Below are 27436 nucleotides of genomic sequence, written 5' to 3' on the forward strand. Positions count from 1 at the left end.
ATGACAGGCCAGCGGGCGCTGCTGCTAGCTGGCTTTCTTCTGTCTGGGTTCCTGATCCCAGAGGCCGCCAAAATTCTGACTGTATCCTCACTGGGTGAGTGCTGGCAACAGAATCAGACACAGGCGCATCCCAGATGCTCAATCTAGCCCTGCTTCATAGGTCATTCTTTGTGGTTTTCCAGAGCTTGTTTGGATCCCAGGATAGAGGAGGGAGAGGTGGAAAGGCAGGGGGTTCACAGAGGGGTCCCCACTGCTGGTGTGGGGAAGCTAGTTCTGGAAAAAGCAATGGTTTTCTTTCCTCTTTTTTACCTTTTCTGGAGGTGTGTCCTATTCTGCATTGCTGGGGCCAGAATTTCGATCCAATGCTGACCTGGAGACCTTGAGCTGCGTACTCCTGGGTGCAGCCAGGATTTTCAGAGGCACACCTTAAAAGTCTGAGGGTGCTGTAGTTACCAATAGAAAGTGGAAGGTGAGGTCACTTTCAGGCTCTTGCAGGCCAAGGAAAGGGACTCCTGGGGGTAGCAGCACAAACGGGGCCTGTTTCACTAATAGGAAACCTGGAAACTGGGCAGAGAAAATCAATTGGGAACAGGTCTCTCTTTTGCCCTTGCTGCTAGAAGGTTTTGAAGAACAGTGAAACAGTTAATTCTGTGTGAACCCAGTTTTAATGCCTTTACTTTTGCTGCAAAGGGAACAGAAATGGAACAGGAACGTTTATCAGGATAAAGAGGCATCATAAAATGGAGTTCCCCCAAGATATATTTTTTTGATCCATTCTGACAGGATACGGGGCTCCTGGGGTCACTTTTAGATCCCCAAGAATCTGGGGATCGTGGGCTAGAAGAAACCATTGAGGTCATCTAATTGGGCATCTCCCTTTTATTTCCTGACAGGGAACCTAAGGGTCAGGGAAATGAGGGGCCTTTGGCAAGAGCACACCAGACCTCCCTGATGTCACACACCTGGACTTAACCTACTGTTTCTTACCTCAAACCTGTCCTCTTCCCCAGACTCTATGCTGTACAGTGGGGATTCCTAAAAATAAGTATTGAAAAAACTCTGTTTTCCATTTTAAATCTATTTTTAATGATAGTTAAAGGCAACAGAAAAAAAGAATTGCCCCACCTCTTGAAATTGCATGTCCTCTGGACTCTGAGAGGGGGCAGGTGTGGTTTGGAGGTGTTGGAAACCCTGCCTCTGCCCCAGAATGCACTGGGATCACCTTGGTGCTCAGGAATGGCTGCCTGTGCAGGAAGCCTTCTCCCCTGCATCCATTTCTTACAGGGGTTAAAGGTGAGCCAGAGAAGGCATCTAAGGGTGTAGGGTTTGTGCTTTTATGTAATCTGTGTTACATCAGGCAACACAAGTATAGATATAAAAAATTAGAATGATTTCCACAGATATACACCATTACTGTAGTCCTACATTCATCTGTCCTGACCCAATCATCATGAGATCATTGTCTTCCAAACAACCCCCACTTTCCAACATAGGCAAATTCTACTCCTTGACCCATAGATTCAAGCAAAGTGCTCCATGATATTACATGGTTTTAGACATTGGTGTGATAATCTGCACCTCCACAGAGAATCACACTTCTATTTCCTTAGGATCCCAGGATTTTCCTATGTTGGGTGATGTCCCAGTTTTATATACATACAGGAATCTACAGTTCTACCCAAAGGGTCCACAGTTATCCTGAATGCTTTAAATTTGATGTTTAGTAAAATGCAGGACCCAACTGAGGAACATCCTGCCAAATATATTTGAATCTGAAGAATCTTGGCTCTGAGCAGTGGCTCTATCCACTTCTGCTTCTGTGGCTTGGACTGATATTCATGTTCCCATGTTTCTGGCTTCCATGTTAACATAAATTTCCAGACAGAAGGATTCCAGAAATAGCTTTGATTGACTGTCCTTTAGAAACCCATTATTCTCACATACATAGTCTTGTGCCAAAATTCTCCACAAATTTCCTTTCCTAAAGGACACAGTACCCCCATAAAGGCAGCCTAAATTGCAGCATGTGCCTAGGATTGGGAACTCTTTTAGGCTTAAGCATAGAGAAGGTCATCTCACTGGCATGGAGATCTTGAAGTGCAAAAAGGAATCTTTCATGTAAGATTGCTACAAATTAAGACTTGATCAGAAAGAAGGAGGGTATCTGGTCTGGGGTTTACCCAAAATGAAACCAAAGGACTAAAATAACTCATCTTCTACTGACCACCAATTCTCTGCTACCTTATCCTGGATCTCCATTCCCCCACATCAATTTCAGACCCTCTGTTCTCACCTTCACAAAAATAAAATTTTGTATTATTCCTAGGTGGAAGCCATTATCTACTGCTGGACCGGGTATCTCAGATTCTTCAAGATCATGGTCATAATGTCACCATGCTTCTTTATGGAGGAGATTATTTAATCCCAAGTAAGTTTTTTCTGGTAATTATTAAATTTATCTATCCCAGTAAAGGATATACAATGTCTTTTGTTTGTTTGTTTGTTTTGTTTTTTTCAATATATGAAATTTATTGAAAAATAAATTGTTTTGACAATTTGTCAAATTTATTTGACAATGAATCTTTTCCCATTCCGTAGGTTGCCTTTTAGTTTTGTTGGTTGTTTCCTTTGCTGTACAGAAGCTTTTTATCTTCATAAGGTCCCAGTAGTTCATTTTTGCTTTTAATTCCCTTGCCTTTGGGTATGTGTCAAGTAAGAAATTGCTATGGCTGAGGTCAGAGAGGTCTTTTCCTGCTTTCTCCTCTAGGGTTTTGATGTTTTCCTGTCTCACATTCAGGTCCTTTATCCATTTTGAGTTTATTTTTGTGAATGGTGTGAGAAAGTGGTCTAGTTTCGATCTTCTGCATGTTGCTGTCCAGTTCTCCCAGCACCATTTGTTAAAGAGACTGTCTTTTTTCCATTGGATGTTCTTTCCTGCTTTGTCAAAGATTAGTTGGCCATACATTTGTGGGTCTAGTTCTGGGGTTTCTGTTCTATTCCATTGGTCTATGTGTCTGTTTTTGTGCCAATACCATGCAGTCTTGATGATTACAGCTTTGTAGTCGAGGCTAAAGTCTGGGATTGTGATCCTCCTGCTTTGGTCTTCTTCAAAATTACTTTGGCTATTCGGGGCCTTTTGTGGTTCCATATGAATTTTAAGATTGCTTGTTCTAGTTTTGAGAAGAATGCTGGTGCAATTTTGATTGGGATTGCATTGAATGTGTAGATAGCTTTGGGTAGTATTGACATTTTGACAATATTTATTTTTCCAATCCATGAGCAGGGAATGTCTTTCCATTTCTTTATATCTTCTTCAATTTCCTTCATAAGCTTTCTATAGTTTTCAGCATACAGATCTTTTACATCTTTGGTTAGATTTATCCCTAGGTATTTTATGCTTCTTGGTGCAATTGTGAATGGGATCATTTTCTTTATTTGTCTTTCTGTTGCTTCATTGTTAGTGTATAAGAATGCAACTGATTTCTGTACATTGATTTTGTATCCTGCAACTTTGCTGAATTCATGTATCAGTTCCAGCAGACTTTTGGTGGAGTCTATCGGATTTTCCATGTATAATATCATGTCATCTGCAAAAAGTGAAAGCTTGACTTCATCTTTGCCAATTTTGATGCCTTTGATTTCCTTTTGTTGTCTGATTGCTGATGCTAGCACTTCCAACACTATGTTAAACAACAGCGGTGAGAGTGGACATCCCTGTCGTGTTCCTGATCTCAGGGAAAAAGCTCTCAGTTTTTCCCCATTGAGGATGATGTTAGCTGTGGGCTTTTCACAAATGGCTTTCATGATCTTTAAGTATGTTCCTTCTATCCCGACTTTCTCGAGGGTTTTTATTAAGAAATGTTGCTGAATTTTGTCAAAGGCCTTTTCTGCATCGATTGACAGGATCATATGGTTCTTATCTTTACTTTTATTAATGTGATGTATCATGTTGATTGATTTGCGAATGTTGAACCAGCCCTGCATCCCAGGAATGAATCCCACTTGATCATGGTGAATAATTCTTTTTATATGCTGTTGAATTTGATTTGCTAGTATCTTATTGAGAATTTTTGCATCCATATTCATCAGGGATATTGGCCTGTAGTTCTCTTTTTTTACTGGGTCTCTGTCTGGTTTAGGAACCAAAGTAATACTGGCTTCACAGAATGAGTCTGGAAGTTTTCCTTCCCTTTCTATTTTTTGGAATAGCTTGAGAAGGATAGGTATTATCTCTGCTTTAAATGTCTGGTAGAACTCCCCAGGGAAGCCATCTGGTCCTGGACTCTTATTTGTTGGGAGATTTTTGATGACTGATTCAATTTCTTTGCTGGTTATGGGTCTGTTCAAGCTTTCTATTTCCTCCTGATTGAGTTTTGGAAGGGTGTGGGTGTTTAGGAATTTGTCCATTGCTTCCAGGTTGTCCAGTGTGTTGGCATATAGTTTTTCATAGTATTCCCTGATAATTGCTTGTATCTCTGAGGGATTGGTTGTAATAATTCCATTTTCATTCATGATTTTATCTATTTGGGTCCTCTCCCTTTTCTTTTTGAGAAACATGGCTAGAGGTTTATCAATTTTGTTTATTTTTTCAAAAAACCAACTCTGGATTTCGTTGATCTGCTCTACAGTTTTTTAGATTCTATATTGTTTATTTCTGCTCTGATCTTTATGATTTCTCTTCTTCTGCTGGGTTTAGGCTGTCTTTGCTGTTCTGCTCTATTTCCTTTCGGTGTGCTGTTAGATTTTGTATTTGGGATTTTTCTTGTTTCTTGAGATAGGCCTGGATTGCAATGTATTTTCCTCTCAGGACTGCCTTCGCTGCATCCCAAAGCGTCTGAATTGTTGTATTTTCATTTTCGTTTGTTTCCATATATTTTTTTTTTATTTTTTTTTTCCAACGTTTATTTATTTTTGGGACAGAGAGAGACAGAGCATGAATGGGGGAGGGGCAGAGAGAGAGGGAGACACAGAATCGGAAACAGGCTCCAGGCTCTGAGCCATCAGCCCAGAGCCCGACGCGGGGCTCGAGCTCCCATACCACGAGATCGTGACCTGGCTGAAGTCGGACGCCTAACCGACTGCGCCACCCAGGCGCCCCTCCATATATTTTTTAATTTCTTCTCTAATTGCCCGGTTGACCCACTCATTCTTTAGTAGGGTGTTCTTTAACCTCCATGCTTTTGGAGGTTTTCCAGACTTTTTCCTGTGGTTGATTTCAAGCTTCATAGCATTGTGGTCTGAAAGTATGCATGGTATGATTTCAATTCTTGTATACTTATGAAGTATATGAAGGGCTGTTTTGTGACCCAGTATGTGATCTATCTTGGAGAATGTTCCATGTGCACTTGAGAAGAAAGTATATTCTGTTGCTTTGGGATGCAGAGTTCTAAATATATCTGTCAAGTCCATCTGATCCAATGCATCATTCAGGGTCCTTGTTTCTTTATTTACTGTGTGTCTAGATGATCTATGCATTTCTATAAGTGGAGTGTTAAAGTCCCCTGCAATTACCACATTCTTATCAATAAGGTTGCTTATGTTTGTGAGTAACTGTTTTATATATTTGGGGGCTCCGGTATTCGGCGCATAGACATTTATAATTGTTAGCTCTTCCTGATAGATAGACCCTGTGATTATTATATAATGCCCTTCTTCATCTCTTGTTACAGCCTTTAATTTAAAGTCTACTTTGTCTGATATAAGTATGGCTACTCCAGCTTTCTTTTGGCTTCTAGTAGCATGATAAATAGTTCTCCATCCCCTTACTCTCAATCTGAAGGTGTCCTCAGGTCTCAAATGAGTCTCTTGTAGACAGCAAATAGATGGGTCTTGTTTTTGTACCCATTCTGATACCCTATGTCTTTTGGTTGGCACATTTAGTCCATTTACATTCAGTGTTATTATAGGAAGATATGGGTTTAGAGTCATTGTGATGTCCGTAGGTTTCATGCTTGTAGTGATGTCTCTGGTACTTTGTCTCATAGGATCCCCCTTAGGATCTCTTGTAGGGCTGATTTAGTGGTGACGAATTCCTTCAGTTTTTGTTTGTTTGGGAAGACCTTTATCTCTCCTTCTATTCTAAATGACAGACTTGCTAGATAAAGGATTCTGGGCTGCATATTTTTTCTGCTCATCACATTGAAGATCTCCTGCCATTCCTTTCTGGCCTGCCAAGTTTCAGTAGAGAGATCTGTCATGAGTCTTATAGGTCTCCCTTTATATGTTAGAGCACGTTTGTCCCTAGCTGCTTTCAGAGTTTTCTCTTTATCCTTGTATTTTGCCAGTTTCACTATGATACGTCGTGCAGAAGATTGATTCAAGTTACGTCTGAAGGGAGTTCTCTGTGCCTCTTGGATTTCAATGCCTTTTTTCTTCCCCATTTCAGGGAAGTTCTCAGCTATTATTTCTTCAAGTACCCCTCCTGCACCTTTCCCTCTCTCTTCCTCCTCTGGGATACCAATTATGCGTATATTATTTCTTTTTAGGGTATCACTTAGTTCTCTAATTTTCCCCTCATACTCCTGGATTTTTTTATCTCTCTTTTTCTCAGCTTCCTCTTTTTCCATAACTTTATCTTCTAGTTCACCTATTCTCTCCTCTGCCTCTTCAATCCGAGCCGTCGTCGTTTCCATTTTGTTTTGCATTTCGTTTAAAGCGTTTTTCAGCTCCTCGTGACTGTTCCTTAGTCCCTTGATCTCTGTAGCAAGAGATTCTCTGCTGTCCTCTATACTGTTTTCAAGCCCAGTGATTAATTTTATGACTATTATTCTAAATTCACTTTCTGTTATATTATTTAAATCCTTTTTGATCAGTTCATTAGCTGTTGTTATTTCCTGGAGATTCTTCTGAGGGGAATTCTTCCGTTTGGTCAGTTTGGATAGTCCCTGGAGTGGTGCGGACCTGCAGGGCACTTCCCCTGTGCTGTGGTGTATATCTGGAGTTGGTGAGCGGAGCCGCAGTCAGACCTGATGTCTGTCCCCAGCCCACCGCTGGGGCCACAGTCAGACTGGTGTGTGCCCACTCTTCCCCTCTCCTAGGGGCAGGATTCACTGTGGGGTTGTGTGGCCTGTCTGGGCTACTTGCACACTGCCAGGCTTGTGGTGCTGGGGATCTGGTGTATTAGCTGGGGTGGGTAGGGAAGGTGCACGGGGGCAGGAGGGGCAGGCTTAACTTGCTTCTCCTTAGGTGATCCGCTTCAGGAGGGGCCCTGAAGCTGCCGGAGGGGTGGCTCCGCAGAAGCACAGCGTTGGGTGTTTGGGTGGAGCAAGCAAGTTCCCTGGCAGGAACTGGTTCCCTTTGGGAGTTTGGCTGGGGATGGGCGAGGGAGATGGCGCTGGTGAGCACCTTTGTTCCCCGCCAAACAGCTCTGTCATCCCATCCCAGGGCTCAGCAACTCTCCCTCCCTTTGTCCTCCAGCCTTCCCGCTTTCCAAGAAGAGCTGTTAACTTATGACCTCCCAGATGCTAAGTCGTGCTTGCTGTCGGAACACACTCCATCTGGCCCCTCCGCTTTTGCCAGCCAGACTCGGGAGCTCTGCTTGGCCAGCGGGCCGCCCCTCTGCCCCAGCTCCCTCCCGCCAGTCTGTGCAGCACGCACCGGCTCGCCGCCCTTCCTACCCTCTTCCGTGGGCCTCTCGTCTGCGCTTTGCTCCAGAGACTCCGTTCTGCTAGTCTTCTGGTGGTTTTCTGGGTTAGTTAGGCAGGTGTAGGTGGAATCTAAGTGATCAGCAGGACGCACGGTGAGCCCAGCATCCTCCTATGCCACCATCTTCCCTGTATTCCCAGTGTTTAGTTTATACTAATTTAATAACATAGAAATATTTTGTTCCTAGTGTTCCTAGATGGCTTTATCCCCAACTCTTTGGTTAGTTGATGTCACAAAATTACATTTTTATACATCATGTGCTCCTAAACATAAATTATTGTTAATTTAAATGCACTAGTATGTTAAATTTTGTAGAAAATTTGAGTGGAGTTACAAATTTCAAATAATGATAGTAGCTTTTAAACAAATAATTTTTTTAATGTTTATTTATTTTTGAGAGAATGAGAGAGAGACAGAGCATGAGCACAGAATCTGAAGCAGGCTCCTGGCTCTGAGCTGTCAGCACAGAGCCCGATGTGGGGCATGAACTCACGAACCATGAGATTATGAACTTGGCCGAAGTCAGATGCTTAACTGACTGAGCCATCCAGATGCCCCTAAACAAATAATTTTTTTAATATACTAGCCTCTTAAATAATATTGAAAACAACAAGGTAGTTAGAGCCATTGTTACAATAACAGTAGCTTTTATAATGCCCATTCTTTTACCTCTTTAAAAATCTTTATTTTTTCATATACCTTTAAGTTACTTTCTGGCGTCCTTTCATTCTTCCCTGAAGAAGTGCCTTGTGCATTACTCCCAGGGCAGTTCTAGTGGTAACAAACACCCTTAGTTTTGTTTATCTGGGATTGTCTTAATTTTCCTTGATCTTTGATGGACAGAGTTGCCTGATGTAGAATTTTTTGTTGACAATTCTTTTTTTTCCCTTTATTTCTTTCTTATTTCTTTTCTTTTCTTCTTCTTCTTTTTTTTTTTTTTTTAGCATTTTGAATATATTGGGCCACTGCCTTCTGGTCTCGAACTTTTTTTTTTTTTTTGCCTCTAAAATTTTTGATTGGAAGTCTATTGATCATCTCACTGACAATCACTTGTATGCGATGAGTCACTTTTCTCTTGCTCCTTTTAATATTTCCTCTTTCTCTTTCTGTATTTTGATATAATGTGTCCTGATGTGGGTGTCTGAGTTCATTTTACTTGGAGTTGGATGAGCTTCCTGGATGTTTATATTAAAATCTTTCACCCAATTGGGAGGTTTTCAGCCACTATTGCTTCATATATTGTCTCTATGCCTTTCTTTCTCTCTTCTCCTGAGCATCCACAGGGCATGTGTTGGACCCTTAGACTGTGTTCCCTTTTCTTAAATTGTTTAACACTCTGTTCCTCAGACTTGATCATTTCTACTGTCTTCTCTTGAGGTTCACTGATAATGCTTGATGGTTTTTTTGCTTGCTCAATTCTGCCTTTGAATCCCTCTAGTGACATTTTCATTTCATTTATTGTATTTTTCAGTCCTAGAATTTGTTTTTGGTTTCTTTAGAATTTATATTCCTTTATTAAAAAAATTAAAATGTTTATTAATTTATTTTGAGAGAGAAAGAGTGAGTGTGAGCTGGAGAGGGGCAGAGAGAGAGAGAGGGAGAGAGAGAATCCCAAGCAGGCTCCTTGCTGCTAGCCCAGAGCCTGATGTGGAGCTTGATCTCACAAACCATGAGATCATGACCTGAGCTGAAATGGAAAACTGGATACTTAACTGACTGAGCCACTCAGACACCCCACCTACCTTTCTTTCAGTGACATTTTACAAACACTTTTTCCTTGACCTTCTCCACATCTTCTCTTAATTCTCTGAGAAATTTAAGGCAGTTATTTTAAAGACATTGTGTAATACATCTGACATAAAGTAATTCTTAGGGACAGTTTCTGTTAATCTATAACTTTCTTTGGATGAAGCATTAGTTTCCTGTGTCTTGGTGTGTCTTGTGATTTTTGTTGAAAACTGAACATTTGAATATAACAATGTGTAAATCTGGAGATGAACCTCTCCTCCCTTCTCTTTGCAGATTTTTGTTATTAATTTTGTTTGTTTATTTATGTTTTAAAATTGTTTTATGCTGCTTTTGTGTTGATGATCAAACCGAGGTGTAAATTTTACTGTTCACTGTCTTTTCTGAGCCTTTTCCTGGGCATGAATGGACACTTTCAAGTTTTCCTGGTATGTGTAGCTGTTTTACAATGTCCCAGCTTTTAATGGTTCCCTTTAAAATGGGTAAATTGAGAAAATGAGGGGGAAAGGAGGGCATCAATCTTTTAAGACCCCTGGAAGTCAATTGAGCCAGAGAGGGAAGTGGCTGCAATAATAGAGCATGATGCAGAAACCTTGCTGCCTACTTCTTTGTCTGCATCTCTGCGACCAGAGCAGCAATCAGAGCACAGATACTTGATATTTGGACAAGGTGATTTTTTTTTGCCCACTCAGGCTCTTGAAACCTGTGTACAAGCTGCTCTATAAACAATGCATACAGCTTCCTGCTGGAGACTGAGGGCTGGGGGATGGGTAGCTGCTACTGTGGAAAAAGCTGAAATTGACTAAAATTATCTGCAATTTACAGTTAAAGACTTCCTCTGGTTGGTGGAAACCATCAATTGGCTGCAGATTTCCCAAATAGTTATTTCAGACAAATTCTGTCAGTGGAATTGTTGTCTACATCAGGAGGTGTGTGTGTGTGTGTGTGTGTGTGTGTGTGTGTGTGTATGAATTTTTCACCATTTGCTGTTTTCAAAGTATGTCCAGGAAAGCTCCTTATACTCTCATGCTGGAAATGGAGCCGTAATAGGTGTGTCTTGACAGTGTCAGGGATGGAAAGACCTTCCACTCAACAAGCAATTTGTCCCAGGAATTTAACTGAGGTGCCATGGCTTGTGCTTTGTGTAGGGCAGCAGCACATCCCTCTATGTGAGTTGCTGTGTGCGTGTTTGTGTCTTGACTGAATGGGCTCCACAAATCTCTGCAAAAGGAGGTTGTCCTCAAAGTACTGTCATACATGTGCTTCTGGAGAAAGTTAAATGTGGTGAAAGATCTTGCCAGCAAAACTAGCGAGTAGGGCTGTTGAGGTAGTCCATGAGAAGCCAAGTTACAAGTTACTTGTACCCTTCAAAGGTGAAGGTGAAGAGACACTAGAGCTGAGAGCTTGTTGAAATAGGAATTAAACAGAATGTATTACCAAAGCTATGACTGTAAAGAATTTATTAGTCTTGGATATAGTCAGTAGTTTCAGTAAGATTGGAAATGGAGGCCATAATATGATCACAGTAATCCACTGAGAGGCTCCATTCATTCAGGGTTAAGAATAGTCAAGTTAGGCTATTAAATGGAGAACTAGTGGGGATAATCACTTCTTCGTTAATGGATCCTTTACAAAAAGGGATTTAATCCTTGAAGGCACTCTATTAAAACTCTACTTTGTTGTATTAAAACTTTTAATATGTTGGGCAGATCCAATGAGTTCCCTTTCGTCATGGTGTTAGTACTAAAACATTAATTTTATGACTTCTTATATAGGAGCAACCATAGCTACTGTGAGATAACAACCAACGGCTGTTATGGCTATGGGATATTTAATCCCAGTAGTTAAGACAGGGCATGCACCACTGTGCTCTATCTAATATTTGCTACCTCCTAACAGTATAGAGGTACTTTGATAAATTTTGGTGAGCTCTCATGATATATCTGTTATTTTCCCCAGTATTGACTAAGACGATTAAAGTTGGTCATTGGGGGGATCTCATCCAATGTTAAAAGTAATGTAGAACCTCTGATGTAAGTCACAAAAGCCAATCTGTGTCCTTGCTCTGTTATAATTTTTTTAAAAGTAATGTTAGTTGCCACATATGTCAAAACTGAGACCTCTGTTTTAATTTCTTTCCTGACTCTCCCACGCTGACATTTCCCATTTTTTGCCCTTCCTTTCATTGTCATTATTTATACTTTGGGGGAGGGTATGCCTTTTAACCTGCTCATATTTATAAGTTCTTCCTCCAAATGTCCTAATTAGCATCACCAAAGCTAAGGGCCTTCTTGCTGGTGATTTTAGAGAACTGAGATTAAGCTGAGTTTGAATTAACCCTTGAATTAACCCCACGAGGGTGTCATCAGTGTTTCCCTTATACTGTGTTAATCAAGGTTTTCTTTGAGCTACAGACATATCATGAGCAACAGTAGCAAAGGCATTTTCTCGGGTTCTAGTGCACCTTCTCCTTTTACAGTGTGGACTTCATCAGATGGCATGGTGTTATCCTCCTCACACCACTCAGTGGGCTTGTAAACTGGAATCAGTCTTAACTCAGAGCACTGTTTATAATGGGGGCAGTCCTTGAGATGTACAGCCATTGGTCATGCGGTTCTACCTAGCCTAGTGTCAATCACACGGTTCATGCTGGAATCCAGAAACAAAGTGGATTCTGACACAGAAGATAGGTTTGTGTGAGACACATGACCAGGGCCACTCAAAGGCTAAACCCATCCTTTTGTTTCTAAATGCCAATTATGGAAGCCTCTGAGTGGGATGGAGATGCAGGTTCCCCTCATGGGGTCTGGCTTGCTTGGCTGAAAATCTTGGTCACACGAGGGAGGTCATGTTGAGGCTTTCTCCTCATTTTTCCAAGATATGTCCCAGAAAGTTAAGGAGGAAATGGAGTTTGAAAGCTGTCAACAATCCAACTTCAAAAATGGTGCCAGACTCTTTAGTACACATGAGTTATGGGGGAAATGTCGGAATGGTAAGTAGGACTGCAGGGGACTACTCTTGTTAACTTAGCCTTTGCCGTATTTTTGGCTGAATGAAAAACCTTTGCATGTGTCACGTGTAAGTAATAAAAAAATATCTCTTTTTTCCTAAAAAACAAAGGACTGGGGAGCTGGGATAAAATTAAATCTGTATTTAAATACAAAGCGTAGCACTTACTATATGTGCAACCGTGATGAATTATCTGACACTCCATTTATGTTTGTCTTCTCATCTGTAAAATGAAGAATATCTATACCTTTACATGAAAGCTTCAAATAGAACTTTACTTTTATTTAAGTTCTATATCATTCATTCAGTTGAATAAAAGTAATTGAATTATTATAATGTTCTCAATAAATAGTATCAGATCCTATGACTGAAGAAATGAAAAAGCAGGCAGAAACCGAAAAACTCTCTAAAAGCAAACATGCAGATATATATAAAATTATTAGGATAAAAAAAGCAACTATGGTATCATGCCAAAATTATCTGCATTGTTGGACTTAATGATATATTTTATTGGTGTTTTTAAAAATTTTTTATTTAGAAAAGAAGGAAAATGCATACCAAGTTATCAGTTGGCTTCTACCTGAGGATCATGAAAAAGAATTAAAGGAACATTTTGATTCCTATATGAAGGAAGCTTTGCATGGCAGGTAATTTCTTTTATTCTCTGATTGAAAGACTTACCATTTATAAAGTGATGTAAATAAATGATTGGATGCATAGCTACTTAGAGTAAGTTTAAGAGAAAAGGATGGGTGGATGGATGAGTGGATGGATGGGGAGATCAATGATAGGGGGTGGGGATCGATGGAATAGATGAGTTTTTCACTCCCAATTATTCAGTCTGTGTAGTGTGCCTTTTCCACTGAAATCATGAATGTATTTCTATATAGTCAGGGGATTGTTCCTTCTGGATCTTCCTGGCAGCCCTTCACCTACAATGTTTGTGTATATACTCTCCACAACACAGAAGGCAGGATAAACAACATAATTTCTGATTGTTGGTAGGCGTATCAGAGCCACCATTTTATACTTACTTTTCCTCTCATCACTTAAATTCAAGAATGGAAACATGCTGATGAGCATTGATTTTTCATACCCTGAGCCATTGTCTTTTAACTCATTTAAAAACCCAAATGCCTTGATGACACACATTGTGATATTAGCTTGAAAGTTTTCATCATTATCTGGGATGTATAAAAAGTTCTTTACTTTTGACAGAAGAGGGAAAAGATAAATATTCTTGCCTTTCTGATGAATTATAGTGACCTAACTCCACCTTTCCCTTTTTCCTTAAAAATTTTATTCAGTCATCAAGGTGGTCCTAAAATCTGGCTTTTGCCATAAAGCCTTTCTGCTTACCTAAACTAGAAGACCAAATTCTTCATCCAGAAGAGGTGTGTTCTAAAATACTCTCTTGAAGCATTGTATATATCATCTTGTGTTGTTATTCATGATTTTTTTATTATGTCTTGTCTTTTCTTCCCCACTTCATTTCTTTGAAGACATGTTGCACCCACTTATTAAATATGGTGCAGCATGCTGAGCACAGTACCTTCCTGTATTTTAATAGATTAACCTAATTTCAAATATGATGAATGCTGTTCTTTTGAGGAATTTGTAGTTCATTTCTTGAATTTATCCACACAAGTAGCAGTCATTCATTATGTAAAATCATTTAAAAACACAATAGAGAATAATTTCAGCTAATCATCTATTGTCACTTGAAGTTTACTCTACAGTGCACGTGGACAACTGCATATTACTAATGAGCTCTCACCTGTGGGCTTTCAGTGGGCTGACATGGTGTAGTATTAAGTTCTTTCACTACTCCAGGAAAGATGAAATGGAAAGGGTAATAATAAGCTTGTTTGTTTTAACTTGTTTATTTCATAGGCTAGAAAAATATAAATCTCATGTTCAGTTTAGAATTGGGATTCTAATATTAGCATCACAAAGTTCCTTGTGTGAGGCAATCTCTCAAATGCAGACTCTACCAAATTTAAAGAACAAAAAAGGGCTATATTATCAACATTGACGGACTCTGCTGCCAAGTTACTTCCACAGTTAGGCTGGGAAACAAGATAGTCACTCATGAACTGTCAGTATACAGATGAAAGTTAAAGAGAGCATCACAGAATGTGTCAAGTAGACATGGAACTCTGATGTCTGCTACAGTCAGAGATGGCTGCCAAATTGGAAGGATCTTGAATTGATGTGGATGTGATTGGCTAGAGAAAGTAGAGGGAAAAAAGTGAGAACGTTTTAGGAAGCAGAAACACATGGAGCAGAGTGACCAGAGCAGATTATTCATTGGACACCGGTAAAATAGATGGGCTGCTGCCAGGTATGGTCTTACTTACCTGGGATATTTTCTGTGAGCTAAAGTTTCTCCTAAGTGTTGTGAAATTAACTCTTCAGTGAATATTTGTCTTTTTTTTTTTTTTTTAACAGGGAAGCATTTGGCACCTTTGTAAAGTTAATGGAACAATTGGGGATTCAATGCAGTGATTTGCTAAGGAGAAGTGACATCATGGATTCTTTAAAAAATGAGAACTTTGACCTGGTATTTGTTGAAGCATTTGACTTCTGTTCTTTCCTCATTGCTGAGAAGCTTGTGAAGCCATTTGTGTCAATTCTTCCCTCCCCATTTGGCAGTGTGGACCTTGGGCTACCAAACCCGGTGTCTTATGTTCCGGTATTCCATTCCTTGCTAACCGACCGCATGGACTTCTGGGGCAGAGTGAGGAATTTTCTGATGTTCTTGGATTTCTTCTTAAGGCAATGGCGAATCCAGTCTACATTTGATATCACCATCAAGGAACATTTCCCAGAAGACTCTAGACCAGTTTTGTCTCATCTTCTAAGGAAAGCAGAGCTATGGTTTGTTAACTCTGACTTTGCCCTTGAATTTGCTAGGCCCCTGCTTCCCAACACTGTGTATATTGGAGGCTTAATGGCCAGACCTGTTAAACCAGTACCACAAGTAAGTAAAACCTTAGCATTCAATAGGGACTTCATGCAAAGCTCTTCAGTAAACATAGAGTTGGTGGCTCCCTTGCCAGTGGGAACTGGGACTTAAGTAGGATGGGACAAGCAAAACACCTAGAATACACACGTTTACTTTTATTTCTACTTTTTTTTTTTACATACTTACTTTTATGTCTCTAGTCTATTTTATTGTATTCTATTCTATTTTAAATTTTATTTTATATTGGTAAAACACTTAATATGAGACCTACCCTCTTATCAAATTTTTGAAAATACATTATGAATTATTAAGTGTAGGTACCATGTGCCTCAGATTTGCAGATCTTATTGATCTTATTTAACATTATAACCCTTCCTCCATTGAATAGGAACTATCTGTTCTACTTTTCCTCCAACCCTTGAAAACCAATTTCCACTTTTTATTCTATAAATTTGACTATTGTAGATGCTTCCTATAAGTGAAATCTTACAATACATGCTCTTCTGTGCCTGGCTTATGTCACTTAGCATAATGGCCTCAAGGTTCATGTTTTCATATATTGCAAAATTTCATTCTTTTCTTTTAATTTTAAGTTTATATACTTATTTGAGAGAGAGGGCATGAGCCCTTTCACTATGTTGATGGTGTCCTTTGATACACAAAATTTTTCTTTTGGTGCAATCCAATGCAGTTATTTTTTATTTTGTTGCCTGTGCTGTTGGTGTTTTATGAGAAATCACTACCCAGTACAATTATATGAAGATTTCTTTCTCTATTTTCTTTTAAGAGTCGTAGGTGTATAGCTCAGATTTTTAGGTCTGTCATCCATTTTAAGTTGATTTACCATATGGTATAATGTAATGGTTGACTTTCAGTTTTTTGCATGTGGATATCCAGTTTTCCAATATCGCTTGCTAAAAAAGACTGTCTTTTACCTAATGAATGGTCTAGAACCTTTGTCAAAAGTTATTTGACCAAATATACCTGGGGTATTTCTGGACTTTCTATTTTATCTTATTGATCTACATATCTATCTTTTTTGTCATACTACACTATTTTGATTACTGTAGCTTTGTAGTAACTCTGGTATCAGGGAATGTGGGACCTCCAACCCTGTTCTTTTTTCCACATTGTTTTGGGTACTCATTGTTTTTGAAATTCCACATCAGCTTATGATAGGTTACTATTTCTGCCAGAAGCAAATGTTGTTCACTATTGATAGAGATGCATGGTACCTGTGGATCACCTTGGGAAGTACTGACATCTTTAAAGTATTAAGTCTTCTAATCCATGAAGCCTGTAATTTGTTTCCATTTATTTGTGTCTTCTTAATTTCCTTCAGCAGTGGCTTACAGTTTTCAACATAGTTCAATATAGTTACCTCCTTGGTTAAGTTTATTCCTAACTATTTTTTTATTCTTTGGATTGTATTGTGAATGAAATTGTTTTTCCAATCTCCTTCCTGAAATGGTCATTATTAATGTAATGCAATGGATATTCTGAGCTGATTTTATTTCTTGCTACTTTCCTAAATTTCTTAACTCGTCATGACAAATTTTTTTGTGTGTGTGAGAGAGGAAACTTAGGATTGTCTTCATATCATATCTTGTATGTGCCATTATTTCTTGGTGCAATCCTCCTATTCTTTCCTCTCTCATTCCCTTGAGAACTCCATAATGCATATATTAATCTACACAAAGGGGTCCTGTGAGTCCCTCACACTCTATTCATTTTTTTGCCCTTTCTACTTTTTTCTCTTTAGACTTGACATTTTAGATGTCCTGTCTTCAAGTGTACTAAGTCTTTCTTCTGTCTGTTTTGGTCTGCATTGAACTACCCTAGTGAATTTTTCAATTCAGTGATTGTATTTTTTGTTTTGATTTCTTTTTTTGCTTTTTTTGAAAAATAATTTCTGTCTCTTCTTGCTATTATTCTCTATTTGTTCATATATTGTCTTCCCGATTTCCTTTAGACCTTTGTCCACTTTTTTTTTTAGCTCTTTGTGCATATTTGGTCAATTTAAAAGTCTTTGTTTAGTAAATCCAATGTCTGTTTCTTCAAAGAGGGTTCCTGGAGATTTATTTCATTCCTTTAAATGACACATTTTGGCTTTTAGTCTCTCTCTTTTTTAAATATGTCTTGTGATCTTTTGTAGAAAGTTGTGGGCATTTGTAAACCCAGTCACCTCTAGTTGTGTTTGCAGGCTGCCATAGAACACCTTCACTAGTTAGTGGGGAATGTTTAATACTTTGGATAAGCCAGGGAAGACAACTTAAAGTCTCCTTAGGTATTTTCTGAGCATTTTTCCTGTCTGGACCTTTGTGTATGCGTTCATTCATCTGATTCTTCCTGTATACTTGGCCAATTTTAATGTCTTAAGTTCCCAAAGAGTCTTACCCAGATTCTGTTCAGGGACATAGGTGTTTTGTTTCTCTTGCCCCAAGATTCTAAATTCTGCAGTATCCCTGCAGATTTTACATGACATTGTGCCCTCTATTGCCTTGCAAGACTCCCACCAACCTGATATCTGAGCTATATTGCCATTTCCAGTCAGAGCTCTGAGCCTGGTGAGATCTTAACTTGTCACCTGGGAGCCTACAGAGTGGCTACAATGTTGCAAATTATTTCATTTCTTCTCCTCTTACAGAAGGCAGGGCTACCACTGCTGCCTCTGGACCATGGCATGCCACTTCAGGAAGAGTGTGGGGCCAGAAGAGTAAAATTGCCATGGAAATTCTCACCATTCTGAGTGTGCTTATTTTTTTCTTCTTGAATGGGCATCTGTTTGGTTTCTGTATATCACTGACTATTTTCCCAAGTCGTATAAAATTATCTGAGTGAGTCTTTAGCCTTTTTTGTCCTTTTGTTTTTTTCTGTGGGGAGCTGGGAGTACTCAGCTTCTTGTTATGATGTTGTACTCTGCCTTTGCCAATTTTAAATTATAGATTTACACTGATCTTATAAATGTCAAGTGACAACAAAGCTGGTTTTTACTGGTCCTTTGGGATGATAGTTTTTATAGTGTTGTGCTGGATGGAGTTAAGAAGGGCCAGAATGGTACAATGAGGTAAGCTGGAGACAGCCAACAAATGCACAGGAAGGAAGAAACAAATGTTTTGAAGAGGTGACAAAAGATATGAAACTAATATTTAGGGTATTAAGTCAAAAACTTCTTTTTAAAATTTTTTTTAATGTTTATTTTTGAGAGACAAAGAGAGACAGAACATGAGTAGGGGAGGAGCAGAGAGAGATGGAGACACAGAATCAGAAGCAGACTCCAGACTATGAGCTGTCAGCACAGAGCCCAATGCGGGGCTCAAACCCACAAGCCATGAGAAGATGACCTAAGCCAAATTTGGGTGCCCAATCAACTGAGCCACCTGGGCGCCCCAAGACCATGAACTTCTTTAAGAATCATCCAAGGTGGCTATGTGCTAATTAAAATCAGACAAAATAGACCAATGTCAAACCTTTTACAGGATATAAAAGGTATTTTATAACATGTCTAATGTAACAAAATCAATCAGCGTAATGCAACACATCTATAGAATGAAGAGGATTTAAAAAAAAGCTAATCATTTCAAGAGATGCAGATAAAATATTTGACAAAACTAATGTCCTTTCATGATAACAACAGTCAGAAAGCTAGGAGTAAAGAGGTATTTTTGAACACAATAAAGAGTATTTATGGAACACTGACAGCTTTAACATCATACTCTATGGGATAGACTGAAATCCTGCTGCTTCAGATCGGTAGTCTAAGATGCCCGCTTACATCACCGCTATTCAAATATACCCTACACAAAGCAGGTAGGCAAGAAAAAGAAATAAAAGGCATCCAAATTGGAATGGACAATGTAGAAATGGTTTGATATTCATATGACATAATCTTGTATATAGAAAATCCCAATGAATTCATACAACTTGTGTTTTCATACACTGGCTATGAACAATCTGAAAATGAAACCAAGCAAATTATTCTATTTACAACAACACCTAATTAAACTGAGGAGGCGAGAGACACATACACTGGACACTACAAATTTGCTGAAGGAAATTAAGGAAGACCTAAATAAATGGAAAGACATCTCAAGACCGTGAATTGTGATACTTAATATTGTTAAGAGAGCAATACTACTCAAAGTGATCTACAAGTTTTATCTAAGCCTTATCAACATTTGAGTGGCCTTATTATTACTTTTTTTTCTTTTTTGCAGAAATGGAAAAGCCAGTCTTCATCTCACATTGAAATGTAATGGAATGCAAATAGCCAAATCAACATGGAAAGAACAGTGTTCGATGACACACATCTGTGACCAATTCATTTGTGACAAGGGTGCCAAGAGCAATCAATGGAAAGAACAGTCTCTTCAACAAATGGTGCTGAAACCACTGGATATTCATTCCCATGAAAGAGAATATATTCCACGCCTTCCTCACACCATATACGAAAATCAACTCAAAATGGATCAATGGCCTAAATAAAGAGCTAAAAGCCAAAAAGTTCTTAGAAGAAAAGAAAGGGCTAAATTGCATGGACTTGGACTTGGCAATGAATTTGTAGATGTGACATTGAAAGAATGAATAACAAAAGAAAAAATAGGTAAATTTGATTTCATCAGAATTAAAAGCTTCTCTAGAAGCTTTTAATTAAAGGGGACATTTTATAGAAAATGAAAGGACAACCTCTCAGGTACCAGGAAAGTAACTACTCTCATACTGCTTTTCATCCTCATCTTTGAGGTCCTAAGAAATTAGTAGAAGAAAGAAAAAGGAATAACAATCATGTAGATTAGGCAGGAAGAGTTAAAACTGTTCTTGCTCACAGATGACATGATGGTCTATTTAAAAAATCTGAAAGGTCAAGAAAAATATTTCTGGAACTAGCAAGCAAGTATAGTAACATCAAAACATACAAGTTTAATATAAAAAATCCATCTTTTTCTTATATATCAGCAATGAACAGGAGGATGTGAAATTAAAACCACTCTACTATTTATATTTCACCACTAAATATGAAATCTTGGGAATAATTACTAACAAAACATGTACAAGATTTATATGGAGAAAACTACAAAATGCTGATGGAAGAAATCAAAGAGCTAAATAAATGGAGAGATACTCCATATTTATGGGTAGGAAGACTCAATATTGCTAAGTGTTAGTTATCTCCAATTGTATCTATAGATTCCGTGCAATCTTACTGAAAATCACAGCAAATTATCAATTGTGGATATTGATAAGCTGATGCTCAGATTTGCATGGAGAGGCAAAAACACTGAAGGGCCAACACAATGTTGAAGATGAAGAACTAAGTTGGAAAACTGCCATTAGTCATCTCCATGACTTATGAAATGGCTAAAGTAATCAAGAAAGTGTGCTATAAGCAAAAGAACAAATAGATCAATGTAATAGAAGAGAGTACACATAGACCCACACAAATGTAGCCAAATGATCTTTGACAAAGCTTTAAGAAATACCACGAGAAGAAGATAGTCTTTCCAATGATTGGACACAGATCCTATGTCTTCAAAAAAATTAACACAAAGTAGGTCACAGACCTGAATATAAAATGCAAAAGTATGAAATTCATATGAGGTGACATAGGAAAAAACAGACGACCTTGTGGTTGGTGATTACTTTTTACATATAAAACCCAAGTCATGTTCTGTGATAGAGTTGAGAAGTGGGCCAAATTGATTTTAAAAATTTCTGTTCTGCAACATACCTGTTGTGGAATAAAAGGAGGAGACTCAGACCAAGAGTAAATATTTGCATAGGTATACCTGATAAAAACTATTATTCAAAATGTAATACACACAAATATACAACCATATATACAAATATACAAAGAACTCTTAAAACTCATAATAACAATAAAAAAAATCAATTAAAATTTTTTAAATGGGCCAAACACCTTACCAGAACTCTCAACAATGAAGACAACAGATGGCTCATAAGCATATGAAGGAGACAAATGACAGATATTTCCCCAGCATCTACCTCAGCCTCCAGAATGCCTACTGCCCCCTACTTGTCCAGGACAGCAACTGGCACTCACCTAGGCAATAGCACCTCTGGTCTGTCATTGGAACACTCCTAAACGCCGTATCTGCACAGTCAAGGATGAGGGATGAGGATGACCCTGCTTCTGGGGCCATGTTCTTAACAAAAAAAAAAAAGAAGTTTCAACGACCTCTGCCTTCCTCTTCTTAAAACATTGTAATATGGATATTCTGAATCTAGATATTGGTGCTGAAGTATGTGTTAAGTGTCCTATGTGCATTGTGGACTATTGTGATACTGGCTGGGCTCCTAAGACTCTCTTCATATCCATTTGTGATTATTGAAAGTATTTGTATGGTATGGAGTGTCCTGAGGTCTCAGAAAAATGACCTCAAGGCCACTGGACACAATGGATATAAGCACACTGTGGAGTGCACTGAGCTGTCCTCAGGCCTATGAGTACAGTTTCAAGGCAGTGAGCTCTAGGTACTGACAGGATGGTGCATTCTGTTAATAGTTAACTTTCATTTTATGAAATGATTTTATAAACATTTCACATCTAGGTTTTCATGAACAACTTTGTTCACATCCTTTCCTTTCTTACCACTCCAGGAATTTGAGAATTTCATCAGCAAGTTTGGAGACTCTGGTTTTGTCCTTGTGGCCATGGGCTCCATGGTGGGCACCTATCAGTCCCAGGAAGTTCTCATGGAGATGAACAGTGCCTTTGCTCGTCTCTCCCAAGGGGTGATATGGAACTGTAAGCCTTCTAAGTGGCCCAAAGACGTCAAATTGGCAGCAAATGTGAAAATCGTGGACTGGCTTCCTCAGAATGACCTCTTAGGTAAGGACTGGCCAGATCTATTTCTCTTTTTCTATTTAGGTCTCTTTAGGGCTCCACGGGGCAACTCCATCACCATGAGAAGGGACGGTTGGTTGCTAAAGTAATGTTTAGAAGACAGGAATGGAGCAGTCAACTGGAGTCCCTGGGAAATCAGGATATACAGCCCAAATAGTTAAAAGTGCCATGTTTGCTTCTTCCTTTCTATTCTAGTCCTGCTATTTTCAGTCAGAAGTGATAGTTTTGTCAGGTTATTTTAACCCTAACATATTTGCACTGAAGAAAGTTGTCCAAGTCCAACCAGAGACAGTTTGTGGACTTTGAGAACACACATCAGGGGTCTTCTTGCCATTGCTTTTCCTGGGCCCTTGAGAACCTGTTAGGCCATGTGCCATTACAGACACCCTCCCTTCCACACACACATATTAGCACATTCTCCTATGCTACAAAAGGTATAGTCATACTTTCAAAAAATTGATGTTGATGGTGTCTGAAGGGTGTGCCAAAATATCTGACTGTCAAGGTGAGCAATCTGTCAGCCAGTCATTTGGTCCATAAAATTGTCTGGTAATAGTTCCTTACACCCCAAGGTTTTCTTTGTCCTTGTGCCAGTTTTTTTCAGCATCCTAACTACCACAACAACTGAATACCTCAGAGGTTCAGCACAAGATTATTCACCCCAAGGCTCACAAACATATTGGGAACTTAAGATAGAGTGTTCTGCATTTTTTTTTTCACAAGGCATGGAGTAAAAAGGATTCTGATTTTCAAGGAAACACCAATCGATTCTGATGCACATCCCTGTTGAGAGGCACTGTTTGAGATGAACCCTTCATTATCAACACTTGTTTTGGTTTTCTCTAAAAAAGAGTAGAGTAGCACACAGGAACTGGAAATACTGAGATGGGTGGTCCATCACACCCTACTTCAGAGGATTTCTTATTAAATTGAGGAGAAAGCACATAGAGTGTATGTTTGAGGAATGCCAGGTGAGATGCGATGACAATAAAAGTATTAAGACTTCAATAAGAGGAAAATAATGGGCAGTGAAGGAGAGAGGGTGAGACGTGGAGAGTGAGAGACAGAAAAGAGACAGAAGGAGACACAAAGAGAGCATACATAAGAAAAGCAAAGAGAGAAAGAGGGTAGAGAGAAGAATGGATGGATGGATAGGTGGATGGATAGTTGGGAGGAGGAATATGCCTTGCTCAACACTGTTCTCTGCAGCTTTCCCTTGGCTGTGAGTCTTAGATGGATTGACTTAGAGGAATCTCTGTACACAGACAAGGCCAGAATCTTCTATCTTGGAATATGCACCCTTGAGTGTGTTCAAAGCTGGATCAGTAAATCCATTTTCTCCACCATACCTTGAAATCCCTTGGTATTTTCCTCTGCCCTGATGCTTTCCCTGGTGTTCTGAGAGTTTTCATGCCGAAATATTCTGCTCTGTTCCTGATTTACAACAGCTCACCCACGCATCCGTCTTTTTGTCACCCATGGTGGGTTGAATAGCATAATGGAGGCCATCCAACATGGTGTGCCCATCGTGGGGATTCCAGTCCTTGGAGACCATCCTGAAAACATGGTCCGAGTAGAAGCCAAGAAGTTTGGTGTCTCTATCCAGTTAAAGCAGATCAAGGCAGAGACATTGGCTCTGAAGATGAAGGAAGTCATAGAAGACAAGAGGTATGCAGCTCTCTGAACTTGTCATTGAGACTAAAAGAAGATATGAAATACGATGAGTACTGTGTAGCACTCTTTTGCAAAAAGGCAAAACTTTAGGGACAGGCAATGATATGTGTATGATACTAATACCTGTTCTGTTTCCTCTGAGAGTAAGACTAGGCATTTAGGTTAGATGCTGAGAACAGTTTTCTACCATAAGTATTGCAAAGACTCTGACCTATTTACACTGGGTCTCAGAGAGGTGTTATATTTTGATGCTGCTTATAGTAGAATTTCACTGAGGCAGGAGGTCTCCTTTTTGTCCCCCAATAAGCCACACTGTTTCTCCAGCCTCAGGCCCTTTGTCAGTGCTGCTCCCTAGAACATCCTTCCTTCTCCTCTCAGGACTGGTTCCTTCATGACCATTGGGCTCATCTTCAATGTCCTCTCCTCAGAGAAGTGGTCTTTGTCTGACAGTCCTAAATGCACTCCTCTCTCACCCCCTTCAATTGTAATTTGTTTTTTCTTCTTAACACTTCTCAGGATAGGTAACTACCCCATTTCTTTCTGCTTTTGCTTTATTGTGGGTCCCTCATATTAGAAAGTAGAGAGTAAGCCCCCTTGGATGGCCAAGTGTGTCTGTTTTTTCCCCTGAGCTCACCGGGCCTAGCACAGGGCCTGCCACAAAGTAGGTTGAGATGAATTTCTGTTAAGTGAGTTGGTAGAAGGACCCATGATGTCTTATGTAAATTCCCATCCAGCACAATGATCTGATAATGAGGATGGGTGGAATATCTTATTAGCATCTTCAGGACATCTACCCCGAGTCAGGGGTATGTTACATCACATATATTCATACGTGTTTTTTCCTTTAGTGTACCATAAGCCTCCTGGGAAGAGACTTTTCCTTACAGCTTATTCACTGTTTTATAGTTTAGCACTTTGGGCACTAGGCATGGATCTTTGCATGAAGGCACCAGTTTGAACTTCTCAATGTGACCCTGCTAGTGTGGCAAGACCAGGCCAACATTTTTCCTTGAAACTGAGTTTTCTGTGCATGTGGAGGAATGAGTGTGTGTGAGATTCAAGGTTTCTAAGACTTCTATGACCACAGAGGTAATGCCTACCTCTGTGTCTGCCAACAGGTACAAGTCAGCAGCAGTGGCCGCCAGCATCATCAGGCGCTCCCACCCCCTGACCCCTGCCCAGAGGCTGGTGGGCTGGATCGACCACATCCTCCAGACAGGGGGTGCGGCCCACCTCAAGCCCCATGCCCTGCAGCAGCCGTGGCATGAGCAATACCTGCTGGACGTCTTCTTGTTCCTGCTGGTGGTCACCCTGGGCACCCTGTGGCTCTGCGGGAAGCTGCTGGGCATGGTGGCCATGTGGCTGTGTGGGGCCAGGAAGCTGAAGAAGGCCTGATGGGGGTGCATCCTTGATGGGTATTTGAGAAGCCACTGGTTCTACAGAGTCTCCAACCACACAGGACACCCTTACTGTTCCTCGTATTCCACCTGACGGTGGCACATAAATTGCTCTTCACTTCTGTCTGTGTTTAAAAATTCTTGTGAAGCATTCTTGGGATTCTTCTTTAAATTGTAGTAAAATATATATTCTATAAAATTTGCCATTCTAACCATTAAGTGTACAGTCAGAGGCATTTACCATTGACATTATCCTGCATACATCACTATAACTCATTCCAGAACTGTTTTCATCATTCCAGAATAAACTAACTCCTCGCTGATCAAACAGTGATTCCTCATACACATTCCCCCCTCCACCCGAATCTCCATCAATCCCTGTTCTACTTTCTGTGTCTATGAATTTGATTCTGGCTTCTTGACTTGCCCCTCATCAATGGACTCCTCACTCAGACCCAAAATTCAGCAGGCAGCCCACATCCTCCTTACTCCCTGTCCTTAGCACAGGGCCATGTTTACTTCATCATTGCTGTTTGGACACTTGTAGTCTCTCTGCCATTACTTAATTTTCATTTCATGCTATGACATAACATATTGACAAGTTCTTCCTTTATGGGTCTTCCTCTTGCATCTTCTTCTCACCTCACCACCCAATTCAGGAAGCCTGGCCTCTGTCCTGCAGTGAGGCCTGGATGGCCTTTCTAGGACTCTACCCGTGGTCTCTGTCCCAAATCCATCTTGGGAGAGCACCTACTTTGGTGTCAGATCTGGAGTCTGTCTTTGGGCACATCTGATGCTGTGTGTTTCACTTCCCACAATTCCCTTCAAGTTTCCCACTCTTAAAAATGTAGTCATGGGGACCTCCATTAGGGAACTCGGACCTCTGCAAGAGCCTCTTGGGCTTCAGGTCCTGTGAATATAGCTGTTTCCAAGACTTTGTTGACTTAGAGAGCATCCATCTGTAACTGTTGTGGCAAGGGATATCCCTTTATGTGTAAATCCCTTGGGAATTACATTCAGTTCATGGCAACATAAATCAGAAAAAGTGTGCTTTAACCACCAGGGTTTTTGTTTGTTTGGTTTTTCTTTTCATTGACAAAGCCTAAAGTCAGGCAATGGAATGTGGGTTCGGTGGATCTGTCATGTCCACAGAAGTTTCTTTCTCTTTTCTCTCTCTGTGTCTGTGTACACACACACACACACACACACACACACACACACACCCATATTATACATATAATTTTTTTTTTGTTTTTTTTTGTTTTTTTTTTTCCAACGTTTATTTATTTTTGGGACAGAGAGAGACAGAGCATGAACAGGGGAGGGGCAGAGAGAGAGGGAGACACAGAATCGGAAACAGGCTCCAGGCTCTGAGCCATCAGCCCAGAGCCCGACGCGGGGCTCGAACTCCCGGACCGCGAGATTGTGACCTGGCCGAAGTCGGACGCCCAACCGACTGCGCCACCCAGGCGCCCCTACATATAATTTTTTAAAAAAGATTTGTTCTCTTTCTAAATTCATACAAAAGACTGTCTTTTTTTTTGGTGTATGGTTTTCATGAAATATTTCATCCTCAAATGATTATTTTCTCATAATTGATTTTCATTCCTAAATGGAATTAAGTTCCTCCTTAAAGTTTTCAAATGTATGTTACCTCATGGGTTAAAAATATAGAAAAAGATCATTAGACATATGTAGTGTCTCTGGGAGGACCATCGTTTTTGATTGTTTAATTCTGGTGTGTGAAATAGATCTTATAAAAACTAAATATAAATATTATGGGGTACTTTGGTGTCTCAGTAGGTTGAGCATCTGACTGTGGATTTTGGTTTGAGTCATGCTCCCAGAACTGTGGGATGGAGCTACATGTTGGGCTCCACCCTGAGCCTGGAGCCTGCTTGAGGTTCTCTCTCTCCTTCTCTCTCTCTCTCTCTCTCTCTCTCTCTCTCTCACTCCCCCTCCCTTCTCCCTGTTTTCTCTCTCTCTCTAAATAAAGTAAGAAAAAGAAAGAGCTGCCATAAATAATTCCCTTATTTATACAGTAAAGGCCCTCTCACTTGCCATATCTAACAAAACATACTCTTGGAAGTCTCTAAGGCTGGATGTTCAATATCTACCCAGTTTGTGAATTCT

General features: G+C 39.8%; 1 protein-coding gene across 3 annotated transcripts; it reads left to right on the top strand.

Moving 5' to 3' along the window:
• On the top strand, positions 1-25301 carry LOC124507669 (UDP-glucuronosyltransferase 3A1-like). Of its 3 annotated transcripts, XM_047073965.1 has the most exons (8): positions 1-94; positions 2327-2428; positions 7785-7790; positions 12938-13046; positions 14851-15382; positions 21986-22217; positions 23681-23900; positions 25025-25301. In XM_047073965.1, exons 1-8 carry the CDS (start codon positions 1-3, stop codon positions 25299-25301), a joined length of 1572 nt encoding a protein of 523 aa, XP_046929921.1. The 3 variants fall into 3 exon arrangements, with proteins under 3 accessions (XP_046929921.1, XP_046929929.1, XP_046929935.1); XM_047073973.1 differs by lacking the exon at positions 7785-7790; XM_047073979.1 differs by lacking the exon at positions 2327-2428.
• Positions 25302-27436: the final 2135 nt, after the last annotated feature.

This window comes from Lynx rufus, unplaced genomic scaffold, assembly GCF_022079265.1.
Source record: "Lynx rufus isolate CCGP_SWC_20201006 ecotype Redwood Valley unplaced genomic scaffold, mLynRuf1.p SCAF_1, whole genome shotgun sequence".
Lineage (NCBI taxonomy): Eukaryota > Metazoa > Chordata > Mammalia > Carnivora > Felidae > Lynx > Lynx rufus.